Source organism: Patagioenas fasciata, chromosome 5 (genome assembly GCF_037038585.1).
Source record: "Patagioenas fasciata isolate bPatFas1 chromosome 5, bPatFas1.hap1, whole genome shotgun sequence".
NCBI lineage: Eukaryota > Metazoa > Chordata > Aves > Columbiformes > Columbidae > Patagioenas > Patagioenas fasciata.
The window spans coordinates 34,202,544-34,219,849 of record NC_092524.1 but is presented as its reverse complement, the minus strand read 5'-3'; the positions used below and the strand labels follow the sequence as shown (position 1 = coordinate 34,219,849).

The 17,306-nt window shown below is 44.5% G+C and overlaps 1 protein-coding gene across 1 annotated transcript in view; it reads left to right on the top strand.

Moving 5' to 3' along the window:
* Nucleotides 1-7,423, top strand: part of GALNT16 (polypeptide N-acetylgalactosaminyltransferase 16) — a 76,454-nt gene extending 69,031 nt beyond the window's left edge. Inside the window, exons 15-16 of the mRNA XM_065838779.2 lie at nucleotides 3,684-3,823; nucleotides 6,225-7,423. Coding sequence (XP_065694851.1) covers nucleotides 3,684-3,821 — 138 coding nt within the window. The 3' untranslated portion in view covers nucleotides 3,822-3,823; nucleotides 6,225-7,423. The remainder of the gene's footprint in view (nucleotides 1-3,683; nucleotides 3,824-6,224) is intronic.
* The last annotated feature ends 9,883 nt before the right edge of the window (nucleotides 7,424-17,306 follow it).

The window sequence follows — 17,306 nt, the reverse complement described above, 5'->3', positions numbered from 1 at the left end:
AAAACAAGAGAATGAAAATGAGAAACACTGGCACGGTATTTCCCAACAGAACAAGAAGCGTGCTGAGAAATCCTATTAAACAGACATATTTCATTAAAATGTGCTGAAGGAATGTGACCCCAACCTGAAAATGAGGACACTATGTTTTCTTGTGAGACAAACAGTATTTGAAGTCCTTTGTGCCTTTGGATGTGATTGGGAATTTTTTCCCACCTTGCTTCTCAGTGTATCACGTTACTCAAAGAGCAGACAAATACAACTTTATATAGACTATTGGAAAAGAGAAGGAGTGAAAATCTGTCTGTTTTGAAAGCACTTGACTTTTGATTATGCTGAAAAATTACACTAGTGTAAACACTTTCAGCTCTTTTATATATTGGGTAGAAAAGGATTGGCTATTTTTGACTTTTCTGTTAGTAATTGCACATGGAGTGCTTCTATCTAGTCACCTCAGAGTACTTTACAATGATAGATAATAAAGATGGGGAGAGAACTTTACGCAAGACTGGGGAAATTTTTGGCCAACATTGGAGAAGAGGATCAAGACACAATATTTCAAAGGAAATATGGATTCTTATTTTTCGATCTCTACTTCAAACCTGCTGTAACCAGTAAACTGTATTATCTCCATCTGCACGAGAACAGGAGACCAAGGAAGATTTTCAGGCCAAAATTTTTCAGATTGTGCAATGCTTATATCTTCCAAAAGCTTTCCTTCCAAGTACAGGCCAGTCTTGGTGTAGGAGAGGAGAGCATAGGACTCACTGTAATGTTTGGCTGCACATGTAGGAGGTATCTACTCTGTTTGTTTTTCCTAAAGATGGGCATCATCACTGTCATTTAAGAGTTAGCTGTCCAGGCTGTCCTTGTGTTCTGTGGAGAAAGCTGGGCCTGCCCAGAAGATGCTTGTACCTCGGTACTTGTGTACCTCCAGAATTATGTCACCAGGCAACCAGTTTAGCCTAAGTTGTTCTAGGTGGCTGATGGTGGAAGATGAGCATCCTATCTCCACCCATTCCTACTGCCCACCCTCCTCAAGGGTCTGAGATATGATGTGTCCCTACAGGATTAGGTGCTGAGCTGTCCTGGGTCATCCTGGGGCCTGGCAGTCAGTGGGGCGGTCTCATGAAAGGTTCAGGTGCAGTCAGGGGAGTTGCTGTGGTATTTCATGGAGGGCAGCAAACCACAGTTTCTGACCAGAAAGGGTAGAATCTGTAATTCTGAGAATACCACTTCCATGTGAGATGAGGAGCCCTAATTTCACCTTTACTGTCAATGTGCTTTATAATAGCTCTAGGCATGCCATCTCTCTGCAGCCTGGATCAGCCTTACATTCAACGTTGTCACCTTTTCAGCATTCCTCCTCCTTTCCCATCCTTACCCCACTTTTTGTTGAACGTAGGGATCTGGAGTGACTTGAAACTAAGTATGAGTCATTGAGAAGCTGATTGATTTGGTGTGTTTTGTTAGCAGCAGCAAATGTGCTCTGGTGAGTGTTTGCTGGTGTCCTGCTGTGTCTGTTGCTGTGGACTCTCCCTGCAGACATCACAGCGGGTACCTGCTCAGCATGGAGAGATGGAATGGCAGCAGGTCTCTGATCTGGAGGAATAACATTAGCGAGCCTCCCAGTGATGCTGGTTTTCTCCTGAGTGGCTAGTGGGGAGAAGAAAAACAGTGTCTCTTGGTAATTTCCCTGGTCCTCCATCTCAAATCTGACAACAGTACACTCCTTTACAGGGGAGTCTTCTGGTGAGCTGTGTGGTGTGTGGCAGAGATGGCTGGTGGGTGTTCTCTAGCACATGCACTGGGGAAGGTGAAGGAGGAGGCTGGGAATTCACAAGTACAGAGTGGCAGAGGAAGGATGGAAGGCAAGGGAGAGTTCCCCTTTACACACTAAGTGTGCTTTGGAGAAGGTCAAGAGGCCCTTCACTGAAGTGTCTGTGACCCTGAAAAACAGTGGTGGGGAGGCCATTGTGCAGAGGTCACACCAGCTGGTCACAGTATGCTGCTTCCCAGGGAAGGAGACCTCCTGCTTTCCACTCCATCAACACAGCTGCTGCTTTATATTAACTCTTCCTCAGCTCTTTGTAGGGAGACTTCTGCCAGATGAGACTCAGATGGCTCTGGGACCTGTGTGGGCAGGGGGCTGCAGCAGCTGGTGAGGGCACTGCAGTGCACAGACTGCATTGCATCTTCCTCCCCATTGTCACTACATTCCTCTTCCCCCTTGCTTATTAAAACTAGCTTCTTTCTGCTTCTCTCCTTTAGTGGTGTCCTGTCAGACAGGGTGTGCGGTGCTGGCGAAGTGATCCTGCCTCTGGTATTTAGTTACTTCAGGCTTTGCAGCTGGCCTGCCCTCCAAGACATAGAACCAGCACACAGATTTGGAGGAAAGCTGCCAGCAATATGTGAACATATCTGGATGTCTTAAACCACACAGGATGTGGCAATTGGTTTACTGTGTTACCCAAGAATTAAAATGTTGGTGGGTTTTGATGCCCAGATATTGCAGGATTTTTTTTATTCTCTTTGCATATTCTGCAGCAGCCTTGAGGTCAATCAGTCAAGCTGTTGTCAAGCTGTTTCTTTTTCTTCATCCATCTTGTGGGTTAGCCAATACATCCTTATAATATTCGTAAGCTGTTTACTGACCGAGCATCCAGACCATAATTCTAACTGGGTCGTCCCTGTGACTGAAAAGAGGGATGAGAAAAATCCCAGAGCCTGGATCACTCAGTCCAATAACCTGCTGATCTCAGCTGTGCCACACTGGAGGGAAATGGTGCAGCCTCACCAGGGAGATCCCAAGTCCTCAGACTCATTTCTACTTCTTTTTTTTCCTCCTCACTATCAGCCACAATGGCCCCAGTTCTTTCCAGCAGGGGTGGAAGGTACAGCCCTTTCCCAGCAGAATTTGCAATTCAACGTTAAGACATACATTTCGTTTCCTGGAAAGCAGCACAACCAAAGTGGACCTTCAGGAAAGGATTGCATGTGGGACCTTGTGGATATGCTTTGAGGTGAACAGACCCAGAGGATAGCACTGCAGGGATTAGAGGAATATGTACCAAGAAGTTGCCAAATGGACACTTATAAACTTCAGTGTAGGCAGGACAGAAAATATTAGAAAGATGAGCTGAGAAATGTGCAGAGCTTTCAATGCAGTGCTGATAAAAATCTTGAATTTGATGCAAGAAGACATGAAGGGACATGGAAGAGAGATAGATATGATCCAGTCAAGCAGTAATAAGTGTGATTTTTGCTTTCTGTTGATGGACTGCTTTCCATGTTGGGAGAGCTTTTAATACTTTGCTTTCTATGGATTGGGGAGAAGGGTTTTAGGTTTTGACAGGTATTTGGGTGCCTAGATGCATGACAAAGAATGGCAGGGAAACTGTGAATATAATATGCTTTTGGAAATGCCACTGCTTGCTGATTTTTGTGTTGTCTGTGTTCTAGATGCTTCTGAATATCTAGCCCTATAATTCAGCTAAACTCAAACTCCAGGTGTTGTTAATACAAGAGACCAGTGCTTTGGAGGTGCTGCCCGTACCCAAATTTTCAGTCTCCCTAGTTGTTGGGGTTTATTTGAGGTTTATGCTCAACCTTTCTCCTTCAACTTGGAGTCACAGTTTTGTCGTGAAATGGTAGTAACAGCATGTTTCTTCTCTGTCTTCTCACAGAAGTGGAAGATGAAAGGCAGTTTCATTCAACACTTTGTCAGCGGTCTCTGCCTGGAAAACCAGACTGGGAGAGTGGTGACCAACCCTTGCCAAGCAGGTGTACCTGGCCAACAGTGGGAGCTGCTACAAGCAACATGATGGTAGCACAGAGATCTTGTTTCTTTGTGCATGAAACCTTGGGAACAAAGGGCGATTGAGAAGGGAGGAATGGTCTGACCCTAAATGTTTTCATTGTGCCCATCAGCAAGCCACCATTTCAGCTGAGCACTTGGTGTTTTTGAGCTTTTCAGAGGAGAAGCTGGAGTGAGAGACGGATGAGGAGAGTTGTTGAAATCTTCCCATCTGTTGTCTGAAGTTCTACTTTGTAGCTGATGTCTGTGCACAGCTGCACCCAGAGAGGGGAGAGGACCCAGCCCAATAGTCAGTGACCAGAGCTGCCTTGTAGCTCTCCCCATCTGTTCCTTTCTCTGCATCCAGAGTTCATGACCTTCAGTCCAACAGCTTTGACAATGTACAAACATTGGTAGCTCTTCGGCTTCCCTGGCTTTTTGCTCTAACATCGTGCATTTATGCATGTGTGTCTCACAGTGAGGACTGGCCAGAAGAAGGGTCATCATGACAAGTGGAGGGTCTCGAAAGGAACTAGCAGACTCTGAGGTTTGTAACCTCTTTGTAGCAGGCCCATTCCTTCCTCTGCCCACAGCAGCTGCGCCACAGCCAAATGAGCTGAGCTTGGCACAATGCTGACAAGAGAGCCGGAAAAGGGACAATCTGTTTTAGCAGCATAACCATGGCTTGTTTTGGGGATTATTCCCTATTGAATTATTTCTTCCAGTTTTTTATGGGTAGAAGGCCAGCCCTGCCTCCATGCTCAGCTGGACCTGGGTTCTAGGGTACCACACTCCTGCACAGCTGTTGAGAGACGGGTGCCAACACTTTGGGATGCTGGGGAGACTGGGACCGTTCTCTTGCTGCTCTTCCTGATGCTACCAGGCACTGCTGCACCCCACACTGAGGGAGATGTGCAGGGCTGTGTGGGCAGCACACACTGGCAGTGCAAGGGCGCTTGGCTCAGGCCAGAGAGGCAGGAGGAAACAGGCCCTGGGTCATCACAGGCTTCCTGCTGCTGGCTGGGCAGGAGCACAGCCCTCTTGCTGGCTCTCTGGCTCCATGTGGCCCTTGTGAGTACAGTCTGGCATGACAAGCCACCCAATTGTTCTGTCTAGTTGCTTTTCCTCCTCTCTCTCAGAAAAAAGAGATGAAAGGGTCTGGGCCTGTTCCACTTGCGATGCCCAGCTCTCCTCCCAGTAGGCATCTTGGGGAGGTTAGTTGGTGAAGCTGAAACTGCCCCCTGCACAAATGCTGCCGCAGTACAGGCCTGCCCTGAGAGATCCCTCCTGTGTGTTCTGGAAATACTAAACACAACTGGTGTGTCTAGCTAGCATCCCAGTCCTGCTCCCAGTTACCAGTCAGCTGTAGCTGAGTGTGGATTTTCAGACTTGCCAGGAGAAACTTTCCTATTCAGATAAAAAGAAAAATCCCCACAACCTTACCTTTTCCTACTAGATCTGTAAAATTTTCCTCTTGGCGCTAGGTTTTGTAAACCAATCCTCCTATCCAAGAGCCTGACAGGGGAACCAGGTGGTGGGGCCACCTTCAGTAGGCAATTCCTAGCCTAGATCCTTTCTGATCTGGTGTAGAAGAAACAGGATGTTCATTTGGATTCTAAACAGCTGGCTGCTTTTAATCATGTTTGTATCATTTTTTCATTCTTTCTCCTGGCTTGGTATTAGCCCAAACAGTTGACAAAAGAACAGATACTGTTCTTCATACATTGCGTGTCCTCAAAAGTGCTTGTGCGAGAACTAGACCATTTGTTTTCTCTTCTCGGTTCTTTCATTTAAAAAAAATACATCAGTCATGTGGCAGGAGCTCTTTTCCTGTTTCCCCCTTCACTTTTGATGTCAGCTTATCATCTTAATGCTGATTAACGAGATGAATGATTTGCCCACTGTGAGAACTCCAGAGGCAGTTTTTAGTCCCAAGCTTACAGCATGGTGCAGCTACCCTTCTGTGTGTGAATGGGGACACTGACTCTGCAGAGATTTCTCTTTCCCTTTGTAGAGGTGCTTTGGGCCTGAACCACTGAGGCCAGGAAAGAGCAGAGAAGGAAAGAAAACAACCTAGGAACAGAAAGATAGCAGGGCAGACAGACCCCATCGGGGGGTAAGATGTCATCCTACTACCAGCTGCCTTTTTAAACGAGAATATGCAGGACATGCTACTTCCAGAACAGCATCATTAGGCAGTAGGAGACAGGAACAGTCAAGTTCTCACATACCTGTCTTGAAAAGAAGTTGATGCAAAGATAGGCAAAAGGCCATTGAGCAGGCTCTGTATGTAAGATCTGTGTACAATGATATGCTAAAGGATTACGTGTTTTCGTCAAAATGCCTCCTAAGTGGACCTTCTGAGCTTCCCCCATTTCACTCTCCAGCAGCTGAAGGGTTGCAGCTAACAGCGTGTTCACTCCTCCACCAGGTACTGCCTCCTTGCTCCCACTGCTTTCTTGCAGTTCCTTCTTCATAACCGTGCTGGAACTTGGACCCAGCTCCTCTACAAACAGTTCTCCTGACTGCTGCAGACCACAGAAACTCTGCTTGTATCCAGTTTCCAAGCTCTGGGCCAGCCCTGGTTCAAAAGGCTCTTATAACACACTGGCTACTGCCCTTGACTTCGTGCTTGGCTCCAACGTTGGAGGTTGTGACGACTCCCAGAGCAGAGGTACCTGGACCAGCTGTGTTGGTTCATGCCTCTCTTCCTACTGCTCCTCACCACCTGACAGAATGGGAGCTGGTATCTATATGGGGCTGGAAGCTGGGGCAGCTGAATGTTGGACACCCTCCTTCAGCTGCCTCAGACTGGCAAAGAAAAGGGAAGAAGTGGGCGTATGCTGGATGTCAGTAACTGAAATTGCTGCTGGAGTCAGGGGCTACCAGAGCCCTAACTGTACCTGGTTTTGGACTTGTTCTCCTGAGGTCACATCCCTATGGCTTATTCTGCTGTCAGCTAATGCACTGCTCGCAGGGCCTTCCTGTAGACCCAGTGCAGACCTCTCTCCACATGGCCAAGGAGGTGCATTTCTAAAGGCTGCTTTCAAGTGTGGGCAAACGAAACTTCTTAGAATAAACAGTCCTGTCAGTCCAAATGCATTATCAGCATACTTTGCATTTCTCTTGCACTGAAGGGAAGGAGAAGTGATGTTATATGGTCTTTTCTGTGATTCTGTGATTCTTTTTTCCCCACCAAGGTCCATGCAGTACCATTTTTTGGAACAGGACTCCAGTGGGGCTTTTGAAAGCAAAATTTGGCCTAGTGATTTGTTTCTTTATCAGTCAGAACAAGCAGCTGCTCACCCTGTTTTCCTGTTTACTTTAAACAGCCCCCTAGACTGTCAAGACAGAGCATTTGCATTGGTAATACCTCTTAAGAAAGCTGTTATTGTGTTAGATTACCCAATGTAATTTCATGTGCTGTGAACCAATGGGGGTTTATTTAAGAGGAGCTGAAACTACTGTTGCACAGAAATCAATTTCAAAAGGTTTATTTTCCCCACTCACTTGTAAGTTGTACTTTGCCAGATGTAATTTATGTGGAGCCCAGATTTGTTTTCCCTTTTCTTGAAGAAAGCATGTGCCAGAATCTGTTTAATGCCTGGAATAAAATCCACTTTGAAACAAGTGTTTCAGGCTGTTCTTATTCCACCTCATTTCCGATTGGAAAAGAGCCTCCATCCTTTCTTGCCTGGTCCTTTCTGCTGTCTCTTGCTGGATTTGTTTACCCCAAATATACATACCCCAGTTCTTTGCCTGGGTTCCCGATTGCTTCTGGAGGGATACTGCAGAAGCTGGCAGAGAGATTTCTAGGACATAATGGCATATCGATTGAAAATGACTGAAGAAGGCCTCCTCAGCTGGCTAGGTAGGAAAGTATCCTTTCTGGCAAAAGTTAAGAGCAGTCAATGGACCAGCTTTTACATGGTGAAAGAAGTAGCTGGGTTCCAGGGGAAGTAATTCTTCCTGGTACTCCCTCCTTGATCTTTTTCTCAGGCTATCAGCCTGCCTGTTCCTCACTAAGCCTCCCAAAGGTCTTTTCTTTTGCTGCTGAATTGAGGGCAGGGAAGCATCACCACCCACAGATGCCTCCTAGCATGTGCCTTGCTGAGCCTTGAACACAGTGACTCCCCATGTAGGCTGGTAAGCTTTCCTAATCTCACTTTATAAAAAAGCCAGCAATGTCAATTTGGAGGCTTTGAGTTTAAAGTCAGAGCTTAACTGCCTGCTAGTTCACCCACAGAGGCTTTTTCAAACTAGGATCAGCTGGGTTTGCCTCTGTAGAAAGCAGCAGTGCCAGAGGCTCTGCCTGGAGAAAGAGAGTGAAGGTGTGCTGGAAGTTAGCTGGTGTGGGGGGAATCAGTGCTTCCACATGCTGCCTGGTAATAGATCTGGTGTTTGGGTGCTGTGGGAACTCAGTAAAAAGGAAAAGAGCTCGGGCTTTCTTAATGCTGGTTCTGTAGCAGGACATCAGTTGGGCTGTGTTCCTGGAGTCCTGCTGTGCATACCCTGAGCAATGACTGCCAAGGTGCCCCAGAAGCCAGGAGATTCTCAAGCTGTAATGATGGCTGGGAAGACTTTAATTAGTCCTGTCTAGGAAAATGAAATATTGATCTTTTCAGGAGCCAAACTGGGCGGGGGCTAGGGTGGAAAGGAGAAATGAGTTGAGGAATGGGTTCCCCTCTGAGGAGGGCAGGGTCAGACATGTGGTGGTCTGGCACATAAATGTGATAGAGAAGAGTTTGGAGTAGAAACAGTTACATCAAAGGGGCCTGGTACCAAGTGTGGGGAAAATCATAGGGGAGTAATTTCTTTGCAGGAGGTTAAAAACATAGAAGTACCAAATCCATAGCAGTCACACAGTTGCGTCAAATTCAATAAATGCTTTGTCTCAAAAGGCAAATCAAACTGTTGTTTGGATTTGTTGTGTTTTGTTGTTTTGTCTTGTTTGGGTTGGTTTTTTTTTTTTAATACTCAAAAGCACAAAGCAGATTATTTTCTTAGGAACAGAGGTGTTGTCCAGGCCACGTTCAGTAAGGAAGCTAGGTGCTAGGAGATCTTGTTTTTCTGTAGTCTCTTGAAAGGGACTAGGTTGATACAGAGACCTTAAGTGAGTGTCTCTTCATTCTCAAAACCCTCTGCTGTAGGTCTGTAGGATGTATTGAGGTGGATATCTCTATCCCTCTAATTGGACCTCTTCAGCATTTTAGAAAAACATACCAAGCTCTGGAAACCTGACTGCTGCTCTCCCCTCAAGCACACATCCTAACACACTTCTTGCATCCTTTTTTTTCAGTCAATCCCTACTGCTTGGCCAACATAGCTGAAAAACTCCTCTACCCCTCCCTCTAAGGGGGCCTAAGATTCTTTCCTTTGTTGTGACTTGTGAGCGTTTTAAACAGAAGCAAAGAAGCCCTGGAGAACTGTAAATGTTGAAATTAGATGTTCAGATCTACCTGAAACAAAAACTTGTTTCAGTGTTTGTTTTGCTGCTGTGGCAGTTAAAAAAAATCAGCAGTGCGCTGCCCAGTGAAAATGTTTTGTGTTCGCAGCGTGCTGGGCTTTTGGCTCTGCTTCTGCAGTGGAGAACTCTGTGCCCATGTGCGGGCAGGAGGCGCTGCCCCTTACCACTCTCCCAGCTTGGGCACCAGGTAGTGGCGCTGTCAGCCACATTTCTAGGGCTTTGTTGCTGTAGAGCGATTTGTGAACATTTGTGATACGGTCCAGAGTTGGGTCAAAAATGTTCCTGTGCTGCAGCGTGTTGCAACGGTGCTGCTGGGCAATTGAAGACTGGGAGGGAAATGAATGACCTTTTGCTTTTTTGACTGATCTGCATCTGTTTGAGAAATGCTGTTTAAATCTCACTAGTGACTGATGAGTAGTCAAAACCAGGCCAGAAAGAGGTAGCACTTCTGTGATGGAAATGACACTGGGTAAGTGTTCAGACCTGCCTAGTTTTGAGTCAGGGACATCCCATCTGAATGGAAATAGTGGCTTCTGCTTAACATATCGATGAAGCATGTGCTTTACACATCTAAGTCATTAAATCCAGCTTCATCTGTACTGCATGGTGCAAAAAGAAAGAATGAGAGAAAAGAACAAAATAATCCACTTGAGACAAAATTGTGTTTTAATGCGATTTTGGTGGAAACCAGCTTCTATGGTTTTGATTTCCATGGAAACTAGTACAGCAACGCTGCTTACCACTGCCTGCAGCAGGCCTGAGCTTGGCAGGAACAACAGCAGCGGTACACTGGCTGATGAGCTGGCCTGTATCTGGGGGATGCTCAAATTCATGAGTGTGAACTGAACAAAATGGGGTCACTGACCCAAAAAGCCACCCATGGGTTCCTCTGCACCTCCTGATCTGTCTCAGCTTTCTTTTGCCAAGGGCTCTTCTCCCTGAATTTTGTGGTCAGAGTCCAGGCCTACTTTGCCTTCTCCCTGTCTCAGTCTCAGTTGGTGGGTGGATCTCAGTATCACCTTGTCCATAGCAGCTGGAGCTTCCTTTAAGTGTGGTGGCTGCTGGCTCCTGAGGTGGTCATGAGCTCCCACAGGCTTCACCACAGCTCTTGAGTCTCTCTTCACCTTGTGCCCCGGCACATCATGTCACTGCCCCATGGGGCTGCTATGCGGTCTCCTGATTGTTATTTAGTTTTAACCTGTAGATCTCCTGTCTACTTCCAGTCGGCAGCTGGATGACCAGAACCGGTCCTGTATTTTGGAAGTAATCACAAAGGTTTCAGAGAAGTGGGGCAGTTGCATACAAAGTAGAGAAAACAGCTAATTTGAAGAGTCGACATTTTTATGTGTTTGTGTGAATTTTTTTACCGACAAAGATACCTTGTTTCCCAATCTTCCCAACACATAATGAAGGCAAATCAGAAATCATGTCAGTGCTGCTTTAATTTGAAGATGATGGTTTGCATTTTGCCCTTGCTAAAGAGAAGCATCATTGTTCACAGTGCTGTGGCAAGCAGAAAAGCAGTGGAAGGAGAAGTGCTGAAATAGGTGTCAAGACACCAATGTGGCCATAGTTCCCAGTGCAGAAAAAATGGGAAGATGGCTGATGAGTGCCTTTCAGCCTGATCAGCAACATGATAAAGAAGAAAGGGATTTGAAACCAACAGGAGTCTGCCTATTATGGCTGGGGGTGTTTCTAGGACAAGAAGACAGTGGGTCAGGCTCTGATGGCAACACAGACCTGTCTGTTGTTTCTAATTTCTGCTTTCCCCAGCCTTTCTGCAAGATGTCTCTCTTCTGTTTCGGGGGACAGCTCAGCTTGTGCCAGGCAGCCAGTGGCACTGCAGAGCAGGGTGCTGAGGCTGTGCCTTTCAAGCCTGACTTCCACTGGAGGGACATTATGCAGCCAGCAGCTGGGCTGCACCTGTACGAGGGTGTCTGTATCTCAGGCTGCAGCAGAAAGTAGGGCACAGGGGTGAGCTGAAGCTGATGTCCCAGCCCAGCTGTTGGATCTAGTTTCACACATCAGCTTCTCTCCTTGAGGGTCTCTGAAATATGTCTGAGTCTCATTTCTCAGGAGCTCAGTGAGGATCAGACAGTCCAATGCTGGTCAGGCTTGAGCTAGATGATCTTTTCCACCCATCATCCCAGTGATTCCTTACCTTTTAAAATAAACACAGGAGCTACCAGTGCTACAGATGGAAATTCAGTGGAGAACATATGATGGGAACTGGTAGTACTGAGTTTTGTCTCATCTTACCAAGGGACAGTGCAAAAAGGATATGATCTGGTGTCAGCTGTGATCCTCAGTGTCTGCAGACCAGTCACATCAGCTCCCAGTACTCCCTTCCCTTCTCCATCTGCCTGTCACATGAAGTGAACTTTAATTCAGCCACCTTAGAAAAGCACTTTCTCCATAGGAAGGAGGAACCATTTTTATAATTGATGTTTCGTAATCAATCTTCTCCTGCAAGTTGTCTAATTCCTCACTGAGTTTTTTCTTTGCTTGATCAATCTCTAAGTTTTCTCTGCTTGTTGTGCAGTGTTAGGAAAGCGAGTTGTCCCTCAGGCATTGGCCTCAGCAAGCAGTTACAACACAGCTGGAATAATTACCTACAAAGATTGGGTTTAATAAAGAGTCTAGTTTCTGGTCTCCTTTAATGAGGTTGCATCGTTGTATACAAGTACAGTAGCATTCTTTTGGGACAGGGACCTTTATTTCCCACATAGTTTCATAATTAATTTCCTTTGAATGAAGTCCCTCTCCATAAATTTGCCAAGATATATTTGTGAGGATCGGTATTCCAATGAGTGGGATTTCCTTTTGTCTGTGCTCAGGAAGATGGGTGCGGATCCAGCAATCAGATGACCTAGCTGTTTGTCATGGTTTAAGCCAAGCTAGCAATCACAACCACGATAGCTGCTTGCTCACTGCCCCACCAACACCCCCAAACAGGGGAGAGAATTGAAAGGGAAGGGAGAAACTCATGGACTGAGACAAACACAGCTTAACAGAATAACAAAATAATACTAATATACCACTGCTACTACTAATATATATAAAATGAAAACAATGTAAAATGAAAGAAACTCAATGCAATTCCTCATGAACTCCGTCCACACTGAACAGCCAGTCCCAGGAAGAGAGAGAGCACCCTGGTCCCAAACAGCTGACCCTGGGGAAAGAGGGGAAAAGGCCAAAAAGGCAGGAAGGCCCAGGGGCCACTGCAAAACTGCAGAACAGGAAAAGGCCAAACTAAAAGAACTTCCAAATGGAACTCAACCAACACAGAGCAGAGCTGGAATGGGTCTCCACCTCTGTAGCCAGAAAACCCAACTGTCATTAAATATGAAGCATTATGCTAATGGCATGAGATATTTATCAGCCCAGTTGTCAGTCAAGATCTGCCCCATCTATGTGCCCCCCTTCCTCAATGCCTCACACTTGCAGAGAGAGAGCCCAGAAAGATCTTGGCTCCCAGACAACGACTAAGATAACAGTGAGTTCTTACATTCTCTTTGTTCCAACTCAAAAACACTGGAAAGTGTTCTGGAGTGTTATATTTTTGTTTTCAAACTAAATCCAAGCAATGACTGTGCTAGCTATGAAAAATAGAAATTCCTAGCTGCATCAAGAAAATTAACTGGCTTTCAGTCTAACCAGCACACTATTTTAGCTGTCTTTTGAATGAGACCGTCACATATATTCAATTCCCATGGACTTCCTGGTTTTGATTGAGTCTGCAAATTTATGATTTAATATTGCATTAGGAGCCACATTATCACCCTTGTACAAACACTTAAACACATATCTGGGAAAAGGAATTAACAATATTAACAATACACTGAACAAAAGGGCGAGTCTTTGCGCACACTCTAAATTCAAATATGACTTAGCATCAGTACACTTACAGTTAATGAAATTTTGGGGAGCTTCAGCTTTAGGGGACAGACTCCTTCAGAAGTCAAATTCTCCTCTGGGGCAGCTTTTACTCAGGTATAATGCATTCAGGAGTCTATATGCTTTGCCTCAATGGCTGTGTAGGTATCTAGCAGTACCAAATAAGGTCCTTTCCAGCATTTATTCAGGGGTTGATCTTTTCTATATCCAGACATACACCTTGTCCCCTGGTTGGAAGGTGTGCACTGGAGTATCTAAAGGTATTGGCACTCTTTCATTTAGATAGCTGTGAAGGGAAGATAAGGTACACCCTAATGATAATAAATTATCAGTTCACAATTGTCTTCCTTGTTTCATGCATCTGGTCTTCTTTCCCTGCTAAGTTATTTACAGGACAAGGCTTACCATACAGAATATCAAAATAATTTAACCCTTCTCTAACTCTAGGAGTAACTTGGATCCTCATTAATGCTACTGGTAATACATCTACCCATTTCATGGGAGTCTTTTGAAAAAGTTTCAAAACCTCTCTCTTTAAAGCTGGATTCATTTGTTCTACTTTTGCTCATGACTGAGGCCTCTAGGGAGCATGTAGATCCCACTTAATCTGTTAAAATTTAGCAACCACTTGTACTACCTCAGCTATGAAGTTAGGTCCATTACCAGAGGACATCCCTTCCAGGATTTTGAATTGGGGAATTATTTCTTTCAACAGAGGTCTAATTACCTCTCTAGACTTGCTGATACAGCATGGGAAAGCTCCTGGCCATCCTGAGAAAGTGTATACTGACACTGGCGAATGTTTGTACTGATTACACTTGAATAGTTCAGAAAAATCGAGTTGCCAATATTGTTCAGCAGACTGTTGCCTTTTGACCACCCCTGGAGGAGGTATTTTCTGTATTTTTGGATTATTCTTACAGCAAATCAAGCACTGTCTTACAGGGACATTGGCCAGCTTTTGCGTTCATGGTCCTATAGTATATCTGCTGATACTGTCTACTATGGCATTGGTTCCTATGAGTCTTTTGATGAACCTTTGTTATTAAGTCTGTCATTATTGGAGCCATGGCTATTGTTCATTATCCGTAATCCACCATCCATCTTCGGACTCTCTGCACTTCAACGATTTTGCTGGTTGATCATCTTTCTCAGAGTATTAGGAAGATCCATTGGGGTTGACCTAGTTGGGATCAAAACTCCTATCATCCATCCTAGTAGGGCAATCCTATTGGCAGTTTCATCTGCTTTTCGATTTCCCTTTATTATTTCTGTTTGTCTGTTTTGATGAGCTTTACAACGTATTATTGACACTTTCTTGGTTTTAATACTGCCTACAGTAGTCTTACAATTTCTGGTCCGTATTTAATGGGGGTCCCTTTAGAGGATAACAAACCTTGTTCTTTCTATACTGCTCCATGACCGTGGACCACTCCGAAGGCATTTTCAGAACTGGAGTAAACATTTGTTCTTTTAGCCTTGGGTAGCTCTAGATCTCAGGTTAGAGCTATAATTTCTGCTTTCTGAGCAGATGTATTAAGGGGTAGAGCACATGCCTCTACCTTACCCTGCAGAGTCACCATGGCATATCCAGCTCTCTGTTCTTCAGTCAGAAAAATGCTTCTATCTGTAAACAGTTCCCAACTGGGGCTTTCCAAAGGTTCATCTTTCAGATCAGGTCTACTGGAATAAACCTATTCTATAACATGAAGGCAATCATGTCTCATCTGTCCCTCATTACCAGCATGGTAGCAGGATTCAGAGTCGAAGAGACCTTTAGGGTAACATAACCCTTGTTCAGCTAGAGCTGCTTGGTATTGGAATAACCTGCTCAGAGAGAGCCAATGGTGACCTCTCTGTTCCAGCACTGCTAATACAGCATGAGGCACTGACATAGTAATGGGTTGTCCCAGAGTTTTCATGCCTCTTTTATGAGCAATATTGCAGCTGTGATTGCTCATGGACATGCTGGCCATCCTTTACTCACATCGTCTAATTGTTCAGAAAAATATGCAACCTGTGTTTTCCATTCTCCTAAAGTCTGGGTTGAAACTCCCAATGCCACATGTTGTCACTTGTGTACATACAGTGAGAAAGGCTTATTTAGATTTGGCAGTCCCAGTGCTGGTGCTCTCATTAATTCAGTCTTTATAACATCAAAGCGTTTTCAGTATTCTGGAATCCAATTCAAGATTCCTCCAGGTCCTTTTGTAGCAGCACATAATGGTTTAGCGATTAAGCTCAAGTTTGGTATCCAGAGTCTGCAGTATAGCCAGAAAACCCTGTAGTTCCTTTTTTTATTGAGGCGGGGCTATTCAGCATACAACTTATTTTTGCTCTGTTTGCAGTTTCCTTTCACCTTGGGATATTTCAAAGCCCAAGCATACCACTGTTGTTCATACCACTTGGACCTTTTCGGAGATAATCAATACCCAGCTAGTCCTAAAAAGTTTAATAAATCAATTGTGGCAATCATACATTAATGTAATCCACATAGTATAACAGTGTAATAGAAGGATTCTTCCTTGCCAGTTTTCTAATTCTTTAACAGGAACATTACCAAAGAGTGTTGAGCTGTTCTTGAAGCCTTGGGGCAGAACTGTCCAGCAAAGTTGATTTTCTTCTGCCTGTAATAGGGCTGTTCCATTCAAAGGCAAATATCTTTTGGCTTTCCTCTTCCAGCGGTACAGCGAAGAAACCATCCTTCAAATCCAGCACTGTAAAACAAATGTAATTTTCAGGCATAGACAATAACAACGTACAGGGATTTGGAACCACTGGATGCACATCAACTGTTATCTGGTTAACTTCTCTTAAATCTTGTACTAGTCTGTATTCTTGAATTCAAGGTTTCTTTACTGACAAAATAGGGGGTTTATATTCAGACTGACATTCATGTAACAGTCTATATTGAACAAACATGTTTTTCAGTGATTCAAGATCTATTCTGGCTTCTAATTTAATAGGATATTGTTTCTTTCTTATGGGTTGGGCGCCTAGCTTCGGTTCAGTCTTTACTGCTACTGTGTTCTTAGCCCATCCAGGTTTCTTGGTTGACCATACAAGAGGTATCACAGCATCCAGGACTTCTTGAGGCATCTCTGTTTTTTTCCTGATTGCTTTTCCATCAGTAAACATAACTGAGCTTTCCAGGTGGTCTCTTCTGGTAGATGAAGCTGTATTGATTTATCAGAAGAGGTTAGCTGGGCTCTCAGCTTACCTAACATGTCCGTCCTAGGAGGGGAAGGGGACATATATAGGAATTCCAGCATATATAGGAATTCATGAGTTAAAGTTGTATTACCAACTGTACATTCCATTGGTTTTTAAAATGGCTTTGGAGCTCACTTTCCCATGACCCCAACAATTGGCATGTACATTTTACTCAAAGGTCCATTGCAGCTAGAAATAACAGAATGCTCTGGTATCTGTTAGAAAATCTATTATTTCATTCCCCAGCTTAACTGGAATGAGGGGATCAGCTGGGGAGGCTTCAATATTCTCCCCTGGTCCCCTTCAATCTGAATCTGTGGTTTCTAACATAATCATATTAGCCTCAGAACCTGGTCTCTTTGAGTTACCAACTTCTCTCACCCTCTTTTCTTTGGACACTCACTTTTCCTATGATCTTCCTGTTTACAATATGCACATTGGTTCTATCCTAGTGGCCCAGAATTATATCCAGAATTGTACCCTCTGCCCATTCCTCAGCTTAATGCCCTCCCATGGTAGGATACTCTATCTCTTCCCCTTCCTTTTACAGAATTTTTCACAATAGCAGCTGCCAACAGAGTCACTTCCAACTTTATATACTTCCATTTCTCCTTTAACTTTTCTCTCTTTTCTGCTTCATTGCGATTATTATACACTTTAAAAGCTATTTCTATCATTTGGGAAATTGTCATACTCCTTCCTCCATCTACTTTCTGTAATTTCCACCTTCTATCTGGTTCTGGTTGTCCAAAAAATAGCATATTCAACCTTTTCCTGTTAGTCTAATCTTCAGAGTCTGAGTCTGTCCATTTTCTTGCATTTTCACAGAGTCTTTCATTAAACGCTGAAGGATTTTCACCGCCTTCCTGTCTTACCTTGTATAATTTTGACAAGTTTTTTGGTCTTGGGACATCGTGCTATACTCCATCCAAA